This window comes from Chroicocephalus ridibundus, chromosome 8 (assembly GCF_963924245.1).
Source record: "Chroicocephalus ridibundus chromosome 8, bChrRid1.1, whole genome shotgun sequence".
NCBI lineage: Eukaryota > Metazoa > Chordata > Aves > Charadriiformes > Laridae > Chroicocephalus > Chroicocephalus ridibundus.
The window spans coordinates 35010699-35027641 of NC_086291.1; the positions used below are offsets into that span (position 1 = coordinate 35010699).

The following is a 16943-nucleotide window of genomic DNA, read 5'->3' on the forward strand; positions in this document are numbered from 1 at the left end:
ATTCTCTAAAAGAAAAAAAGCTTCTTTCTCTTTTCCCAGCAAGATCTCATCTCTGCCTAGGGGATTCACACGTAGGGAAAGAGAGGAGGTGTTTACCTTCTGCTTCTTCTGGGGTCCAGTAGCCAGAGGAATCGCAGACCCGAGGGGAAGAGGCCTTATGCACATACTGATGGAAGGTGCCATCCTCTGCACAGTCATCACAGAGTGTGTCCTCCTCCCTGCAGGCAAAAGACAAAGGCACCCACATGTCTAACCATGACCAGTTAATTTTCCATTCATGTTTGTCCAGGCAGGATAAGACGGAAAGCTGGAAAAGCAAAGCTAAACTCTCAGGAAGCCACTGGGCATATCATCCTGCCTGGAATAAGTTTCCTCAAAGACCGGAAAATAGGAGTGGCCATGAGACAAGCTGGGTTTAATCCCTCCTCTTCTCTGGGTAGTCTTGGATGAGCAATTGAATTTCCTGTTCCCTACCCATGAAGCAGAGCTAACAGACTTCACGCTTCCCAGGGTAATGCCTCTGCAGTCAGGTGGGTGCACTTGGGTCTCTCTCTGCTAAACCCCAGAATCAAGTTTTGGCTTTCATCACTACTATAATACAAAGTGGTCACCATAATGTCAATTGAAAGAGGTCCCACTGTGCTCTCCAGGAAAAAAACCCAACGACTTTTCTGTGATAAGGACCAGTTTCATCCCTTTTCCTTGACCAGTTCCTCTCGGAGGATGCAGGACCGCCATCCTGGACCAGCTCCTGAGCCAGTTATGAGTGAGAACTGGAGATGGATCAGAAGACCCAGCACCTGCCTCCTAGACCCGTGTTTTCCGGCTCCCAAATGGCTCCATTCCCCACCAAAGCAGTTTGTTTGGATGACTTGAGGCCACGCAGCACTCAGAGGCTCTAGGGGTTAGGTCCCTAGAGGCTCTACGCACCTAGGAGGTGACAGGCACACGCTTTTGTTCTCCCTAGGTGAAGGGCCAATCGTGGAGACCACCAGTTCTTTGGAAAGGCAGGAAATACTGATGCAAGAGTGTCCCAGTTGCCCTCAAACAGCATTTTTCTTTTAATTGCAAGTGACAGCTTTGTGAAGCATCTTTAAAACAAGTTCAAGAGCTCTTTAACAAGTGCTTATGGTCCCATAATAAAAGCATAGACCTAAAACCTGGTGGAAAACAAAATGTTTTAATAAGATGTGCCACTCAGTAGAGGCATTGGTGGTGTATCCAGGTCTTGGTGACTCCCCGGTATTGCAGAGAAGGAAGACAGCCAGCCGGTGCTCAGGGCCATGCACGGCTCACCAGCCAAACAGCTCTGGTTCCTCGGCATTGTTTCTCTGGCTTGAAAAGTTTCCTGACTTACCCCCAGTTAGTTACACTGTGAGTCCATGACAGCACTGGGAATGAAACCTAGCTCTTGTGGTTCGAGCTCCCTGCCTTAACCACAAGGCTGCATTTCCTCCTGGTAAATAGTTATTTTATACAATAAGTGCTAAATGAAGCTCATTTTTCATGCTGTGATTGCACTCTGGGGTTTAAGAATTGGCATTGCCTCCCGACGCGCTTTGGCTTCCCCTCCTGGCACCCCGACAGCAGAAATCTTGCAAGCCCATGCGCTAGTGGGGCTATTGCAGCAGCCTGGCTCTGCAGGAGACAACCAAGGGGGTGTCTGAGGGCTCTGCTGGAGACGACCAAGGGGGTGTCTGAGGGCTCTGCTGGAGACGACCAAGGGGGAAAGGCAATGGGGGGGTCTGCACCACAGAAGATCCCTTGTCCCTTCCGGAAGGCTCCTGCATAAGCCCAAGACCACCATAACAGCAGATCCCTTACCTTTCATGGATGACACCGCTGATGGGAGGCAGCCAGTAGATGCTGAGGGAGTCCTTTGTCTGACCTGTGACCATGGGAGGGATTGGGATGGGTGCAGGCTTCTTGCTTTGGCCCCAACGCTGATACACCAAGTCCAGGTAGCAATGCATCCGGGCCACTTGGTTGGGGGTGAAGGTGTTGGTGCAATCATCATCTGGGGGAAGAGAGGTGGCTGGGATCGGTCAGTGGGGCATGACAATGTGTACCCTTCCTGACCTCCAAACCCTGTTTTGGGGACCTCTGGGAAGACCTGGGAGACACCAGTGTGTTGTTGTTCTCCTGCCAGGACTCTTTGGTGTCGTGTGTCCCCAAAGCCACAAGATGGCACTGCCTCAGCAGCTCCACGTCCCTGCACTTGCCACAGCAGCTACCGACTGCAGTGGCCCCAACTTAAAGCAAGAGCTTTAAGATCTGGGCAGTGCCACCATCCTCGTGGACTCGCAGTGGGTCAGCAGGGGGTGACAGAATTGCTCTACAGGCTTTGGTCCTCCTGGGCTGCCAGGAGGAGCACCAGCCCTTCACAGCATGCCTTTGGAAACCAAGCTGAAAGGGCTCAACTTGAAGGTCCAAAATTATAATAGTAGTAGTAGTAATAATAATAATAAATAATAGTAATAATAAAGTTGCTTCAGGATTGGAGTAAGAAGGCACACCACCATGCAGACAAGAATGGCCTCGGTGCATCTCCAATGACCTACAAACTGGCAGGGAGGGAGGGATGGAAACAGCCTGCAGCAAGAAAGGGGCTAAGAAACAGGCTAAGAAACAGCAAGCACAGGCTGCAGCCTGCTGCATCCCTGCCCACCATGAGGGACCACACCAGTTAGGAAATGAGGAAAGGTACTATTGATGGAGGCAGAAGGGAGAGAAACCCAAGTTTCTAGGGAAGATGACCCCTTACTATTTCTAATGACTGTTACTCATTACCTGTGTAACTCATGTAGTTGTTGAAGGGCGTTCCTGTGAAGTGTGTCTGGCCACAGGTGTCATTAGTAGGGTCTGGATCCCGACAGAGTTTACTCTTAGGGGTGGGGGCCGTGTCAGCACAGAGGTCTCCCGTCTCCATAGACGGAGTTGTCTCCCTGCAGGGATCGTCACAAGATTCACGCTCGCTCACTCCCTTAAAGACATGGTACAATCCCAGGACATGTCCCACTTCGTGGATCATGGTGTTCGTGTGGCCGTGCATACCGTAATAAGCAGGGTTGAGGACAACTCCACCTAGAATTGCAAGTACGGAGAATATAATCCAGAGTGAGACAGCAGGCAGCCGCCGTTACTCACCTGTGCTAGACAAAATTCCTCTCATTGTGCTTCCAGGTCACAAATGAGGTGCCAGATGGAGACCTGAAGAGCAGGATGGGAAGAGAGCTCCTTTGCCCTCTTGGAGTGGAATGGGATGGGTGTTTTTCCTTACCCTTCTCATCACACCACTCCCCGCAATGTCTTCAATCGTTTTGGTTACCGCTTCCCTCTGTGTCTTTTCACATGTTCATAATTTGGTTCACACAACTCCAAATGAGGTTTGAAACCAAGGCACCAAACTGAGACATGCTGTGCGTTTACAGGGATAGTCTTTTAAACCAGAGGAAAGACGACCTTCCCTAGCTTAGACACATGGCTAAACCATACCAGTACCCATGGCAGGTGAGAACAAAATGCCTAGCAAACTCCTGATGCACTTGGCTGTGTCAACTAGAAGCCACCTTCATAGAATCATAGAATTGTTAGGGTTGGAAGGGACCTTATAGATCATCTAGTTCCAACCCCCCTGCCCTGGGCAGGGACACCTCCCACTAGATCAGGTTGCTCAGAGCTCCATCCAGCCTGGCCTTAAAAACTTCTAGGGACGGGGCTTCCACCACCTCTCTGGGCAACCTGTTCCAGTGTCTCACCACCCTCATGGTGAAGAACTTCTTCCTAATGTCCAGTCTGAATCGTCCCATCTCTAGTTTTAATCCATGCCCTCTAGTCCTACCATTACCCGACACAAGTCCATATGAAGATTCAAATGCACTGCCTCTGGCCCCTACTGAGACAGCATCAATGGCCTACTGCTTCACCCTCCAAACCAGACCCTAAGGAGTAAATTTAGACTCATACAAAGTGCCTTGCAATCCCCTAAGCTTCTACCACAAACCTGACTCAAATTCACAGTGTATTTTGGAGTGAGATTTTCCAAAATGCAGCTGCTGAAGATCCCTTCCTCTCCTTCAGAGGGCTTTGTGTGTGGGCAAGGTGCACCAAGTGAACCAGGCAAGAACCCCCCACCCATCACAGTTCTACTCCTCTTCACTGGGGCACCCCAGCCCCTTGGCTCAAGGGGGCGCAAAGGGGTAGTTCATCCCCAAGCCAGCTTGGTGCAGGCTCAACTGTCAAAAATGCTGGACCATGGGTACAGACAAAGTCTCCCAGAAACCGCTCAGAGCTGCCACCTTATACTGACAGCAACAGCACAGAGCTGAACAGGACCCTTGGCTGCAGGACAGGTGTCCTTTCCTGCCCACCCACTGGTGATGGGAAGAGCAAGAAGAAATGATACTGAGGAAAGCCAAGTGGAGCAGAGCCTTCCTTTTGCTCACTGTCAGCATCTCTGACTCCTGACCTGGGATGCACACCCTGTACCAACAACTCTGTACCACTTCTGCTGGGAAACTGTCCATGGAGAATGCTCAAAAAAAATACTTACCTCTTCACCCTCGCTTACTTTTATTTTGCCCAAATGAAAATGTCTTTGGAAACTCTACATCTTTTCTCCCTGTTTTGAGGCTTTTCAGTGGCCATTTCCTCCCCTTTTTTCATCTTGCTTCCTTGCTCCATCCGCTTTTCCATGCTGCCTTACGGTGGAGTGAGTGCTGGGGAATATCAGCAAGATGAAGGGGCAAAAAGCAGACCCCAGCATGTGCCCAGGCTGACTCCAGGAAATATCTCCATGGCATGGGAGGCCATTTTTACCCAACTATTAACCTAGACAGTTTGGATGGCAGCATGGTGAATAGCTGGCTCCAGCACAACTTGCGCTGTCCTTTGCAGGGCCCTGGAGGATTTACTGTGCCAGCTGCCTCACAGCAGAGCTTCTGCTACTGCATCTCTGCTGATGATTGTTGCCTCTGCCAGCAAAGTTAAAATTGGCAGAGGGACACCTTGTGACCCTGTCTCCAGCCACAGCATAGACTGCTTGAAATCTGCTCCTGGATCAGCTCCGTGCACTACCAGACTACCTCATGTCCTCAAGTACAGGACATTCCTTCCAAGAGAGGGCTTTCTTCAGATCACGGTGTCCCTGGCAGGACACCAACAGGACTGTGACTCCTCTGGTGTAGCCATGCCGGGTGAACACTACGTTGGGGCTGGAAAGGGGCCTTCAGAGATGCCCTGAGCAATTCTCTCAACTCCAAGAGAGTTGCAAGAGGGTGACCTGTCGAATGGCACTGTTTCTTAGCTAAAGATTCATGTTTGTTGTTCTTCCTACCCTCAGTGTGGATCTTATGCCCAGGGCAGCTTGGCCCGAGGCAAACGATGGGTCACAAAGTAGCTGCATTCTCTTTCTCCCCAGTTGTAAAACACCAGAGCAGAGGACCTTGCATCCCATCAGTCAGCTCTTGACCCTTTTGTTGCCTGGAGATGGGCCAAAATGAGGTACAGATGTTGAAAATTCCTTTTGGGACCTTCCTGTTGTGTCCTGTCAATTGTTAGGTTTTTGCAAGCCATCCCCCTCTTAATTACGAGGCTGGTAAATGCTACAGATAGTAAACAGCATCCCTTTGATGGGGAACACAGTGGGCACAAAAAAAGCTGCTTCTCATTTTAATCAAAACAGGACACAAGAGAAGAGAGAACAGAAAGAAAAGGCATCTCTGCAGCCAAACCCAAGCCTGAACAAGGCAGGGAGCTGCCTGCCCAAAGGTCTGAAGGGAGGAATGCACACACAGAAACAAAATAGTGTTCATAAACAAATAAATTAGATGTGAAAGCCCTGCACGCATCCGGTGGCACTAACCACAAGGAATGGGTCTGAGCACCAGGGGCATGGGAGGCCCTGTGACCAAGCAGACCTCCTCCCAGCAGAAACCCAATGCTCTTCCCATGTGGGGGAATAAATGGGATTCCAGCACAGGGAGGGAGAAAACTGTCACAGGGGAGGGATGCCAAGGCTGGGATACCCTGTCCCTCCCTCCTCTCTGCTGGCTTCCCCTATCCCATTCCTCCCTGACACTCCACAAGGATGGTCATATTTTTAGTACTTTTTTTATACAGCTAATTAGGTGGCAGGATTAGAAACAGCATGAGAACTTTGCCTTCCTTCCAGAACATCCTCGTCCCTCCATTCGCTGTCCCCTCAGCTCCCTGATGAGCTGGGAGAGCTCCCAGCTTTGGACCAGGAAGTTGTATTTCCCCTCTGCAGGGTCCTGGCTGTGAAGGCAAGATGTGGAAGTGTTCATAACATCCCAACAATATCAGCCCCCCCTCTCCCTCATCTGCAGATGCAGCTTTCCTTCTCACCTCTGCCTCTTTCTGCCCTGGGAGACGGGCTAAATTTGGCTTTAAGTGAACTATCCCTCTCATTCCTGAGAGCCAACCCAAGGAGACCCCCAATGTCAGAATTTAGACAACCAAGCTGAAAGCTTCGATGTTATATCAAGGGGGTCTGGCACTCCAAGGCAGGTGAACCAGAGTCTTCTTCGGACTTGCCCACCAAACAGCGGCCAGGCAGCTGGAAACTTCAGGGCTGGTCTTGACACATCCTCTCCCTCCACACCAGATCTACCACCTACAGCTGCAGAGCTGGTAACATCCCAAAGGTCAAGCCTCAACTCTGCTCAAGCAGCAAGAGATGCTTAGTCCATCTGTACAGTGAATGATTTGCACTGGTGTGGAGCCCACTTCACCTTCACTCACACATCCCTCGAAAGGTCCCAGGTTGTTACCCTGCTTCTAGCCATGATCAACGCCAGTGATGAAAGACTCTGGTTCAAGCCATCCCCAAAGAAGCCAACCCGGTCCTGGGTCAGGGCTGTCGCAGAGGACGCATGCTCAAGCAAGGACTGGATCTTTAAACAGCAAACCACAAAGCTGAACCTGTATCATAGGGCCAGCCTTCCCCAAACACTGAGTCACGGCAATTAATGGAACAAACGCATGAGGGTTAGTCAGACAGGAAGATGGCCATTGCTTAAGGTACCTTTGATGGAACGGCTGGCCCTCCTTCAGGATCCACTGACCTCAGCCAGATATATGAGCTGGCTCCAGCTTATATAACTACAGAAAGTATTTATAACACCAAATATTCACAATTCCCTTGCCTTTCGACCATGTTTATGCAAATACTGTTACATGCAGCTACAAATGAAGTTTAAAGCATCTGCATTATTACTTTGCTTGGGTTTTTGAGGCAAGGCTTTCCACTGTGGAAATCTAAGCTTCTTTATAGGAACAGGAGTTCTTCAACTCTTTGTGTTTTGTAGTTGAAAAGATGTACTTCTAAGTTCTAAGTAATTCATTCCAGACTCCAAGCAAGAGCTCTGAATTAGAAAGGAAGTCACTGTGATTGTGGTAGAAAGACTGAGACAGACGGTATGGTTAGAAGAAGTGGTGCAAACAGACCTGAGATCTTCTACCTCTGCTGCTAGCTGGCTGCAAGTTGTCTCTGTCTAGGAGCTGCACAGCAGCTGAAATACTGCCTATAGAAGTCTCATAGACCAGGTCACCCTCTCCAAGTCAGTGATTATTTCTTATGCTTCAATGAATGTAGTTGCTCTTGGTAGTATTACTACTGGTCTAAAATAGTAAACCAACCCTAAACCTTCAGAAAAGCATTTCTTCTCCACAGGAGCAGACAGTGGCATGTGGGAAGCAGGGTCTGTGTACTGACCTTAAAATACTAAAGTCGGGATAGACAAGTGGTCAGTAAGATTCAGTGCAAGAGTAGGAGTTTGCTTGGAGCAGACCTCTCCCTTTTGTAAAGACACATGTCCACTGCTGGTCACTGTTCGGTCTTTAAATAAAGCTCGGAAAATTTTCTTGAACTACTATTCACTCCTCCCAAGGTTTTCCTTGCTCTTTCCTCACTGCTTTACCTCCACATCTACTCAGATTCTCCCATAGCTTCTTGTGAGAGGTTTTGACAAAAAACATAAATTCATGACCTGTTCAGTCCTACGTTTCTTCGATGCTGGACAATAATATACAATGTGTGTGCTACAAAACACTTGATGATGTGGTGGAGACTACTGTTTACAGAGAATAGAGTCCACCACCTGCCTTCCCAAGCTCATTAAATCCAAAACCAAGGACAGCCTCGAACCAAAATCGTCAGTCTACGCCAGAGCCACAAAGAGGTTCAGATCCAGCTTCACACTTCACAGGCCTGGCACCAGGGCCAAGACAACACCCGTTTTCCCCTTAACCTCCAGGGTAAAGCCCTGATCCAACATTTCCAGATGGTGCTACCTCTTGTGTCCCTGGCTGGACACAAACTCTGAGACTGGAGTTAAATGCAAGCTTTGGATGAAACTGGTCACCCTGATTACCCTTCTGTACAACTCCTTGCGAGCCATTGGGAGGGGTCTGAAGAGAACATATGTGGCTGAAGCACTTGCTGTAGTAAGATGATTGTCAAGCCGAGCCTTGGATGTGATTTCTGGAAGCTGAAGGAATAAATCTCATGGAGATCTGCCTTCCTCAACAAACAACTGTAGCAATAGGCTATTGAGAAAACAGTCCTGAAACTCATTGAGGGAGGGAAGCTGGCAAAGAAGACCTTTAAAACAGGTCTTTAACAGGTCTTTTAAGGGTTGAACATCATGCACTTGTAAAAGCAGAAGGTCTAGGTCTGCTGTGCATGTGTCAGGAGTAATTATTTCCAGTTACTTATTGAGAAACACTTTAGATGTTTTGACTGCAAAGTGTAAAAGGCTTTGCCAGAAAACTCTGACATTGAAGAGGTGGAGGGAGGGGCAGGAAAAAGAGAGAGCAGAAATATGAGAAAACACACAATAGACTTACATTCTAGTAAAGCAGTTGCCATTTTGACTATTTTGTAGCCTGCCAGGACTGATGACCTTAAGCGTCTGGCTTGAATTCACTGAAGCCAAGAAGAACCTTGCCTCCAGCAGGTAGTAAGCCAAGTTATAAAAGCATGCTTTAATTTGATAGTCATCCTCGCATTTCCAGTTCAATTCAGAAATAGCCAGTGCTCACTGCCTGGTCAGCTCTGGAGTCGCTCAAATCTGGAGTCTCCGCTCTGAAATCACTGACACTTCTGGTTTATCTGTTTGTCATTATACCCTGTAGAGTGAAGTTCACCGTTTCCAGAATCCTGGAAGACAGACCTGGAAGGCCCCAGAGAAGCCAAATGCATGTCTAAACCCCTCTCCAGAGCCTGTACTTAAGGTGAACCTGAAGTTCTCCCCAAGCTCTCTGCCCCACTATCTCACTGCTGTGAAGTTTCTCATATCAACCTTGAAGTCCCTGGTCGGGTTGTAACCCCACCACCTTATCCACATGGTACACAGGGAACAGGCAGCTCCTTTCCTTACAGCAGCAGCTGTTGGTACATCCAAAGCCTGTTATCATCACCTTCTTAAACATTCTCAATGTCGAGACAAATCACGGCTGCCTCTTTTTGCCAAGTCAATAAAGAGAGAGAAAAACCAACAACCCTGAGACCCCATGAGTGGTGTAGCTTACTTACCAAGGTGACTAAGGGCTTCTTTATCCCACGGCCAAGTGGCAGCACCAGCCAACTCTTCCCTCACTGAACTGGCAAAGTAAACATTGAGGAAGTGGGTGCTGTTCAGCTGCAGTGCCTCCTTCAGCTCCTTCACACTCACATACGCCCTGCAAAGACAAGGGAGAGGAGACAGTCATCACAGGCTTCAATGGAGCAAAGAGGAAAAGCAGGAGCCACCACAGATACCCTGCAAAGGGTGCAGCAGACCTGGAGACCCCATCCTCAACCCTCTGAAACAAACAGCATTTAGGAAAGTGTGGCAAAATTCAGCAAATTTCAATAGAGTGCCTCAGGACAGTATTAATTCTGCTTTGTGACGTGCATGGACTGCTAGCAAGGGGGTTATGAGGGAGGCAGTCATGCAAATCTGAAGAACTTCTTCCAATTACAGTAGATTTGTTGATGAGTTCTGCTCTTAGAGAAGTTCATTCATCAACAGGGACAGAAGAGACTCCATAGAAGGGCATAAAAGGATATAATATGATAGGAGAAACAGTGGGAGAAGAAAGGAAATGTAGAGGTCAGTCCTGCTAGGGAAAAGAGAAGGGGTTTGACATCGGGAAAGTGGAATTTGAGGAAAAAAGTGTTTCTTTCCTCAAAGTGTGTGTAGAGAGAAAGGAATCCAGAAGTCCAGCTGGCTCCAAGAAGGGGTTGTCCCTGATACAGGTCAGGGCAGGAACGGACATCAAACCTTATTCTTGGGAGCAGTGAAGATTTGCCATCTGGGGCCAAGAAGTCTCTTCTCCAGCTTCTCTAGCCTGTCTGGAGAAGTTCACAACCACGTCTCTCCGCTCTATCCCTTTCCCCACGATAACCAGTATGCCAGAGCTAGCAAGCACAAGGGGTCCTTGCAGAGCACAGGCACATAACACACGAAAAAGCATGCTACCTCACACTCATCTTGTGTATTCTATAAGGAAGAGCATGAGTAAAAAGTATCTCAGAATTTGCTCTGAGACATCTCTCTTCCAGCTCTGCTCAACGTGGACCTTGGAGAAGAGAGCTGCCTTGGTCCCCCCAGTGCTGAGCCATCAGCAGGGCCCTCTTCAACGAATCTGTCTCTGCATGTGATCCAAATCTTTTCTGAGAGGAGGTCTGGCATGTCTGCAGGAGCCAGGGCAGGGAAGCACGGGAGTTCCCAAAATAATCTTAATGGGGAGAGAGGGACATCTCCTCCCATGTCCAGAGCTGGCAATAAAGAGCTGCAGGAATGGAAAATACACTGGAATGGGGATACCAAAGACGCATTTCTAAAAGACACAGGAAGGTACTGGGCTGGGAGAGGTGGGTAGGTAATAGGCATTGCAGCAGAGCAGTAACAGCAATGGGTATGTCCAGGTGTCCACAAAACAATCTTCACAATGTGGCATGTGTCTCAGCACCTTAGGTTTCACTCTCCCCTCTGCATGGTTGTTTCTGCACAGGTCAGAGGTCTACATTGCATTCACCAATACATTAACAGCCTCAGCGCTGATCTTTAGGGAGTTCAAGTCCTCAGCTGTGCAAAATGATCAGGATCTAACTTAATAATAACAATAATGATTCCAATAATAATAGCAGTGGGATCATAGAGCCTTGGTCAGTGCTGCAAATGCCAGATACTCTTTTAAATCAAGTACTACCACTTCTGTCATCAGTGCCACTAACCTCATGGGCTGAGACAGGATTAGGACAGGTAGCCCTAGATGACATTGTCTCTAAGTCTTCAAAATCTGAGGACTCTGACCTGCGTTTTGTGAAGCCATTAATTTAAGAGATTCTGAGCAGGGGAAAAACTCATGGAAAGGCTTCAAATACATCACCGTGGAATGATGATGGAAATGCACCATTGTGGAAATATGTCATAAGAATGACTAAACCTGCAGCATAAGGCCAACAGCAACATTAAGGTGGTGGAAAGCATTTCATTTATTCCCATACTTCCAGGACACTTGGCTTCTTTGAGTTGCATGGAGAGATTATGAAGCAAATGTGGTCATTTCTTTACACTGGACCAGCCATGAAGGCACACCAGCTATATTTGAACGAGCAACTTCTGTAAAAGCTGCATCTATTAGTGCCTTTCTCACCTCATTGAATTACGGAAGGAAGGGCAAAAAAAGTTGAGCATGGGCTAAGGGAAAAAAGGCACATTCTCATCCAAGATGTGAAATGAGAAGGGAAACCAGTGAGAGATGTGCAAACCACCGTTTGTGATGGCAATATCCCTAGACAAGTTATTATATCAACAGACCTGTTTAGAAAGAGAGAGGTTACTACAACAAATGGAAAAGGAGAAAAAAGTGGGGAAAAAAGTAAAGAAACAGGATTCCAGAAGCAGACTAGAGCAGGATGGAATGTAGAACACAGCTCGGTAAACCCAGGTGTGGCCACTTCCCCAGATCTGAAATAGCCAAAAGACCCTCAGAAGCCATTACTGACTTGGGAATTGTCAGATAATCAGAATCTGCCGACTACCTCCCCTACCATCAGCCCCAATAGGCCATACTGGACTGGAGACATCTCACCCACCTTCCCAGCAACAAAGCAGCTCCGAAAGTTCAGTCACTTTATAAAATTTTGGCTGGACTATATGGCAGCATTTAATGGTGAGAGGGGATGACCAGCTTGTCTTCACCAGGCCCCGAGATCTCCCACCACAAAGCAGCATTCCCAGAACACTTTCCCCAGCCACATCAGCTTGCAGAGAGAAAACTCTCCCAACCGGAAACGGCAAATTAGGAGAACATGATCTCTTCTCTGTGATGCCTTGCCTGAGCATCCCAGACACGCGCCACGCTGACGCCATCCCTTCAACCCAACTAAGACGGGAGCGGGCCGGGAGGAATAGATAGGGAGAAGAATAAATAAACCTGAAGGACATATTTGTGGCATGACTCGGAAGGAAGAGAAGCAAAAATTTCATAGAAATAGAGCATAAAGGAGGGAGAAGGGGGAAAGAAAGTCTCCTTTATGCACCATAGCTGCTCGGGGGATACAGACTTAAAAATAACATTGATTCCTGACCTATGATATCTTGGAAAAATAGCCCCAAACCCTTCCAGGCTGTCCAAATTCCGAGAGCTGACGTCAGCCCTATTCAGAGGGATATTCCCGCCGCCCCTCTTCTGGAGACATGATGTTTTTCTGGCTGTCGCCTGTCGTTCCCTTGACACTAGCAACATTTTTTGTCAACCCTTAATTATAAATAACTGTAATTTCCTCCATTGAGAGATCTGGATGGTTCTGAGCTGTGTATGGGGTAGGGGGAGCCACTCCAGTATGGAGAGATGCTCAGATGAATGGAGGAGGAGACGAAAGGACCCTGATTTCACCCACTACAGCATGGAAAGCACAAATATCCTCCTGCTTGCATCCCCAAAGACACAGTCAAGACCTAAACAACTCCAGAATGGGCAACTCCAATTCCCCTCAATCCACATTTCCCACTGGCATCCTTAGCTTAGACAAGGAGCATGTAACTGGCGTCTTTGCCTGTTGCTTATTGACAAGGTCATGCTCTCCCTTTTCTTCGGCACTTCTGTTATTTTCCCAGGGGGAAGGCAGAGCAGCCTTTGGTCTCCACAAACAGCCTAAATGACAGACCTCTTCTCTGCTCCCCAAATAGCTTCAATGCCTACAAGACTGGAGGATTCCAAACTAGATGGTATTTACAGCAGGGTGGGCACTGCAAGCCAACACACAAACACAAGGCAGGCCAGAAGGATACATGAAGGCACATCTATCAGCTAAGGAGCCAAAAAAAACCCAACCAACCCCAAAGAATAGGGCAGAGGATAGAAGAGAGACAGAGAAGGGCCATTAGGTTTTCCAGATTCAAAGCAAATGTTTTTCCAAGAGCATCCAGAACTCACTGGTGAGCAGCTGGCTGCATGATACCACCTTGACCTGGGGAGTATTTGCAACCCTGGGAGAATGGAACTCACAAGAATCACAGAATCATAGAATGGTTCAGGTGAGACCTTAAAGATCATCTAGTTCCAACTCCCCTGCCATGGGCAGGGACACCTCCCACTAGACTGGGTTGCTCAAAGCCCCATCCAGCCTGGCCTTGAACACTTCCAGGGATGGGGCATCAAGAACTTCCCTGGGCAACCTGTTCCAGTGCCTCACCACCCTCACAGTAATATCTAATATTCCTACTCACAGTAATATCTAATATTCCTAATATCGAATCTAAATTTCTCCTCTTTCAGTTTGAAACCATTACCCCTCGTCCTATCGCTACACTCTCTGATAAAGAGTCTCTCTCCGTCTTTCCTGTAAGCCCCCTTTAGGGGGTGTCCCTGGTCTCCCCGGAGCCTTCTCTTCTCCAGGCTGAACAATCCCAACTCTCTCAGCCTGTTCTCACAGCAGAGGGGCTCCAGCCTCTGATCATCTTCATGGCCCTCCGCTGGACCCATGCCAACACATCCATGTCCTTCTTGTGCTGAGGGCTGCAGAGCTGGACACAGTACTCCAGGTGGGGTCTCACCAGAGCAGAGTAGAGGGGCAGAATCATGTTACTCGACCTGCTGGTCACGCTTCTTTTGATGCGGTCCAGGATACAGTTGGCTTTCTGGGCTGCAGGCACACATTGCCTGCTCATGTTGAGCTTCTTGTCCACCAGCACCCCCAAGTCCTTCTCCTCAGGGCTGCTCTCAAGCTATTCTCCACCCAACCTGTATTTGTGCCTGGGATTGCCATGAAGAGTATATGGAACAGTACAGAAAGATTAGGGATGGGAGGGCTATGGACTGCCATTATTAGAAATGAGTGTGGCCATGAACACCACCTAAAATGATGGTATTTGAGGTAACAAGTCCAGATATGAGGGCATCCTTCATGACAGGTGCTCACCTGTGATACTGTTGACTTAAAGTTCTGCTGAATTGCTCTAGCTGCCAATCTGACTCTAAGGCAGGCTTAGGTACAACACTGCATACTGTTTTACTTGTGGGACTCATGGTTGGCAGAAGGGGAAAAGCATGGACCTTGTTTTCCTCTACCACAGCACAAGGGATCCACACTGATGTTTGTGTGGTCCTGGTGCTGGATCAGAAGCACATGTCTCTCTATGGGACATAATAATGTGGTGTCATCATACTATCATAGAATCTTCGTGGTTGGAAAGGACCTTTGAGATCATCGAGTCCAACCATACACACCTACAATTTCTGTCACTAGAGCGTGCCCTGAAAAAAGGAAAGGAAGATGAAGTCCAGCAGCTTCAGTGACTGTGTCACCATAGAATAGTGGAATCAGAGACTCATAACTGTGGATGGGGAGGACCTCCACACATCATCTAGTCTGACTCCCTTGTTCAAAACAGGTCTAATTAAATCAGGTTGCTCAAGGCCATGTCCAGCTGAGACCTGAACAGCTTTGAAGACAGGTTTCACAGTTTCTCTTGGCAATCTATTCCAGTATTAAACCACCCTCATGGTAAAAAATAAAATCCTAATGTTTAAACCAAATTTCTCATGTTCCAACTTGTGTCCATTGCTCCATGTTCTCTGTGTCACCCTGTCACATCAAGTGGGAAAGCCATCAAATGACTACAGCTTTGAATGGAAAACTATTACTGCACTAGACTTTACCACACTAGGGTCTAAAGACCCAAAGCTTCCTTTCTGATCAGTTGATTCCATCCATGATTCCAGGCCTTCCTGGAGAACCCTCACTTACCTTTCTCCTGCTTTTCCCTTGGACAATTTTGACGTAGCCCTTGGGGCAGACAGCATCTTTCTACTTGTGAATGTAAATCAAGCTCTGAGCTGGTTTGGTCAAAGGAGAGGGCTTGACATGCTCTGGGGAGATAGAGTTGTTACTGCTTTTCCAGGCAGTAACATCTGGCAGTAAGAACAGGACCACTAGTGGTGCACAAGGGGGAGAGAGGAGAGGATCTGCTAATCTATGGGGCAGTAGAATGGACAATCAAGCTGTAACACAAGCCTGATGTGGTTTAAGGTAGAAGAGCAGCAAGAGTGGCACTTTTTAGTGACAGTCATATCATGACAGGAAGTCTTGGGGCCACGAAAGTGGCCATTACCACTGAAAGGCAAAAGGTGGCACTTCCAAATGAAAAGCAAGGCCAGCATGTACCCCGTGCAGTACCATAAATCAAACTGAATTCTCTGGGTACTGCAAAGGATGCAGTGTGTAATGCCACAGGAATTCCACTGCAATTCAAAAATAGGAGTCTTTTCCCTGTAGACATTTCACAGGGGATGTGGGAGTGGGGTTGAGTGGAAGCTATCCAAGTGCCCTCCATGGACAGCTGGAAAATACTTGAAAGTCAGCCAGCTCCAGCTAACCATACAGCCTAATGAAGTCACAAGGGATTCCTGGCTCTGCTTTCATGTCCTTCATCCACCGCAAGGAAATTCCTCTTCCTACTCCCACCAAGACAGGAGGCTCCCTTTTTCCCCAAACCTCTGCTTGACAAATGAGGAATCCCTCAGACTTCCCAGGAATAAGCACGAGCCTGCCAATAATATTTTTGGTGCATGGACAACACATTCCCCCAAGGCTGCAAAAGGTTAATAGAACACGCAGCAACCTTGCTTCTGAGGCAGGCGGCCAAGAGCCCAAGAGCCACAGATCAATCCATGAAGACAGGTGCTGAATCAAGTGGCACGAATATTTTCAGAGAGCAGACTCTTTAAACTTTCCATATCATCAGTGAGGAGAGATGCTCCTCCAGATGTTGAGCTAAAGCGAACAACTTCTGATTCACCCCACCGAAGGACTCCTCTCCATGGTGACTCTTTAGGGGAGGTCTAAAGAGATAGTCCTCCAGAACTGGGCTCTCTGCTTACATACGCAAACGCTCCTTGCTAGAATTTGTGAACCCTCATTTCTGTTCCCATCACGGGCATTCCCAGGTGATCCTCAGCCTTGCCTCCCTTTTGCCTTGCTGCGGGCAGACAAAGCCCACTACCACAACATAAACAGGACATGGTACAATCTTGGTACAGCACACAAGCCAAGATGGGTTACTTGGTCTGCTTCCAGACTAGATTGATGGTGGTTCTCATGGATTTACCTGCCCTGAAATTTCTGGTGTTAACGCAGCTGGGGGGATGCTCTATTTTTAGGAAAAAGCTTAAGTCCTTCTGTATTTGTTAAAACTACTTGCATCCCCACAACCACGGTCTAAGAGCTCTGACTCCAGTCCAGCACTATCCTGGTATGCCACAAACATCATTGGCAGCATCATGACAACTTGACAAGGCAGTAACAATCAAATGTCTCTTATCTGGACAGGCTTTGGTAACACAGTCAGATACAAGACACATGCAAGAGGTGAAGGGAAGGCTGAGGAACAGCCAGACTTTCGCCTGGGATCACAGGAGATAGATACAAC

The 16943-nt window shown here is 48.0% G+C and overlaps 1 protein-coding gene across 1 annotated transcript in view; it reads right to left on the reverse strand.

The window, feature by feature from the left end:
- Positions 1 to 16943, reverse strand: part of PAPPA2 (pappalysin 2) — a 96734-nt gene that overhangs the window by 55364 nt on the left and 24427 nt on the right. Inside the window, exons 3-6 of the mRNA XM_063343045.1 lie at positions 9557 to 9702; positions 2791 to 3084; positions 1825 to 2017; positions 97 to 218 (exon numbers count right to left, since the gene is read on the reverse strand). Of these exons, the coding sequence (XP_063199115.1) occupies positions 97 to 218; positions 1825 to 2017; positions 2791 to 3084; positions 9557 to 9702 (755 nt within the window). The remainder of the gene's footprint in view (positions 1 to 96; positions 219 to 1824; positions 2018 to 2790; positions 3085 to 9556; positions 9703 to 16943) is intronic.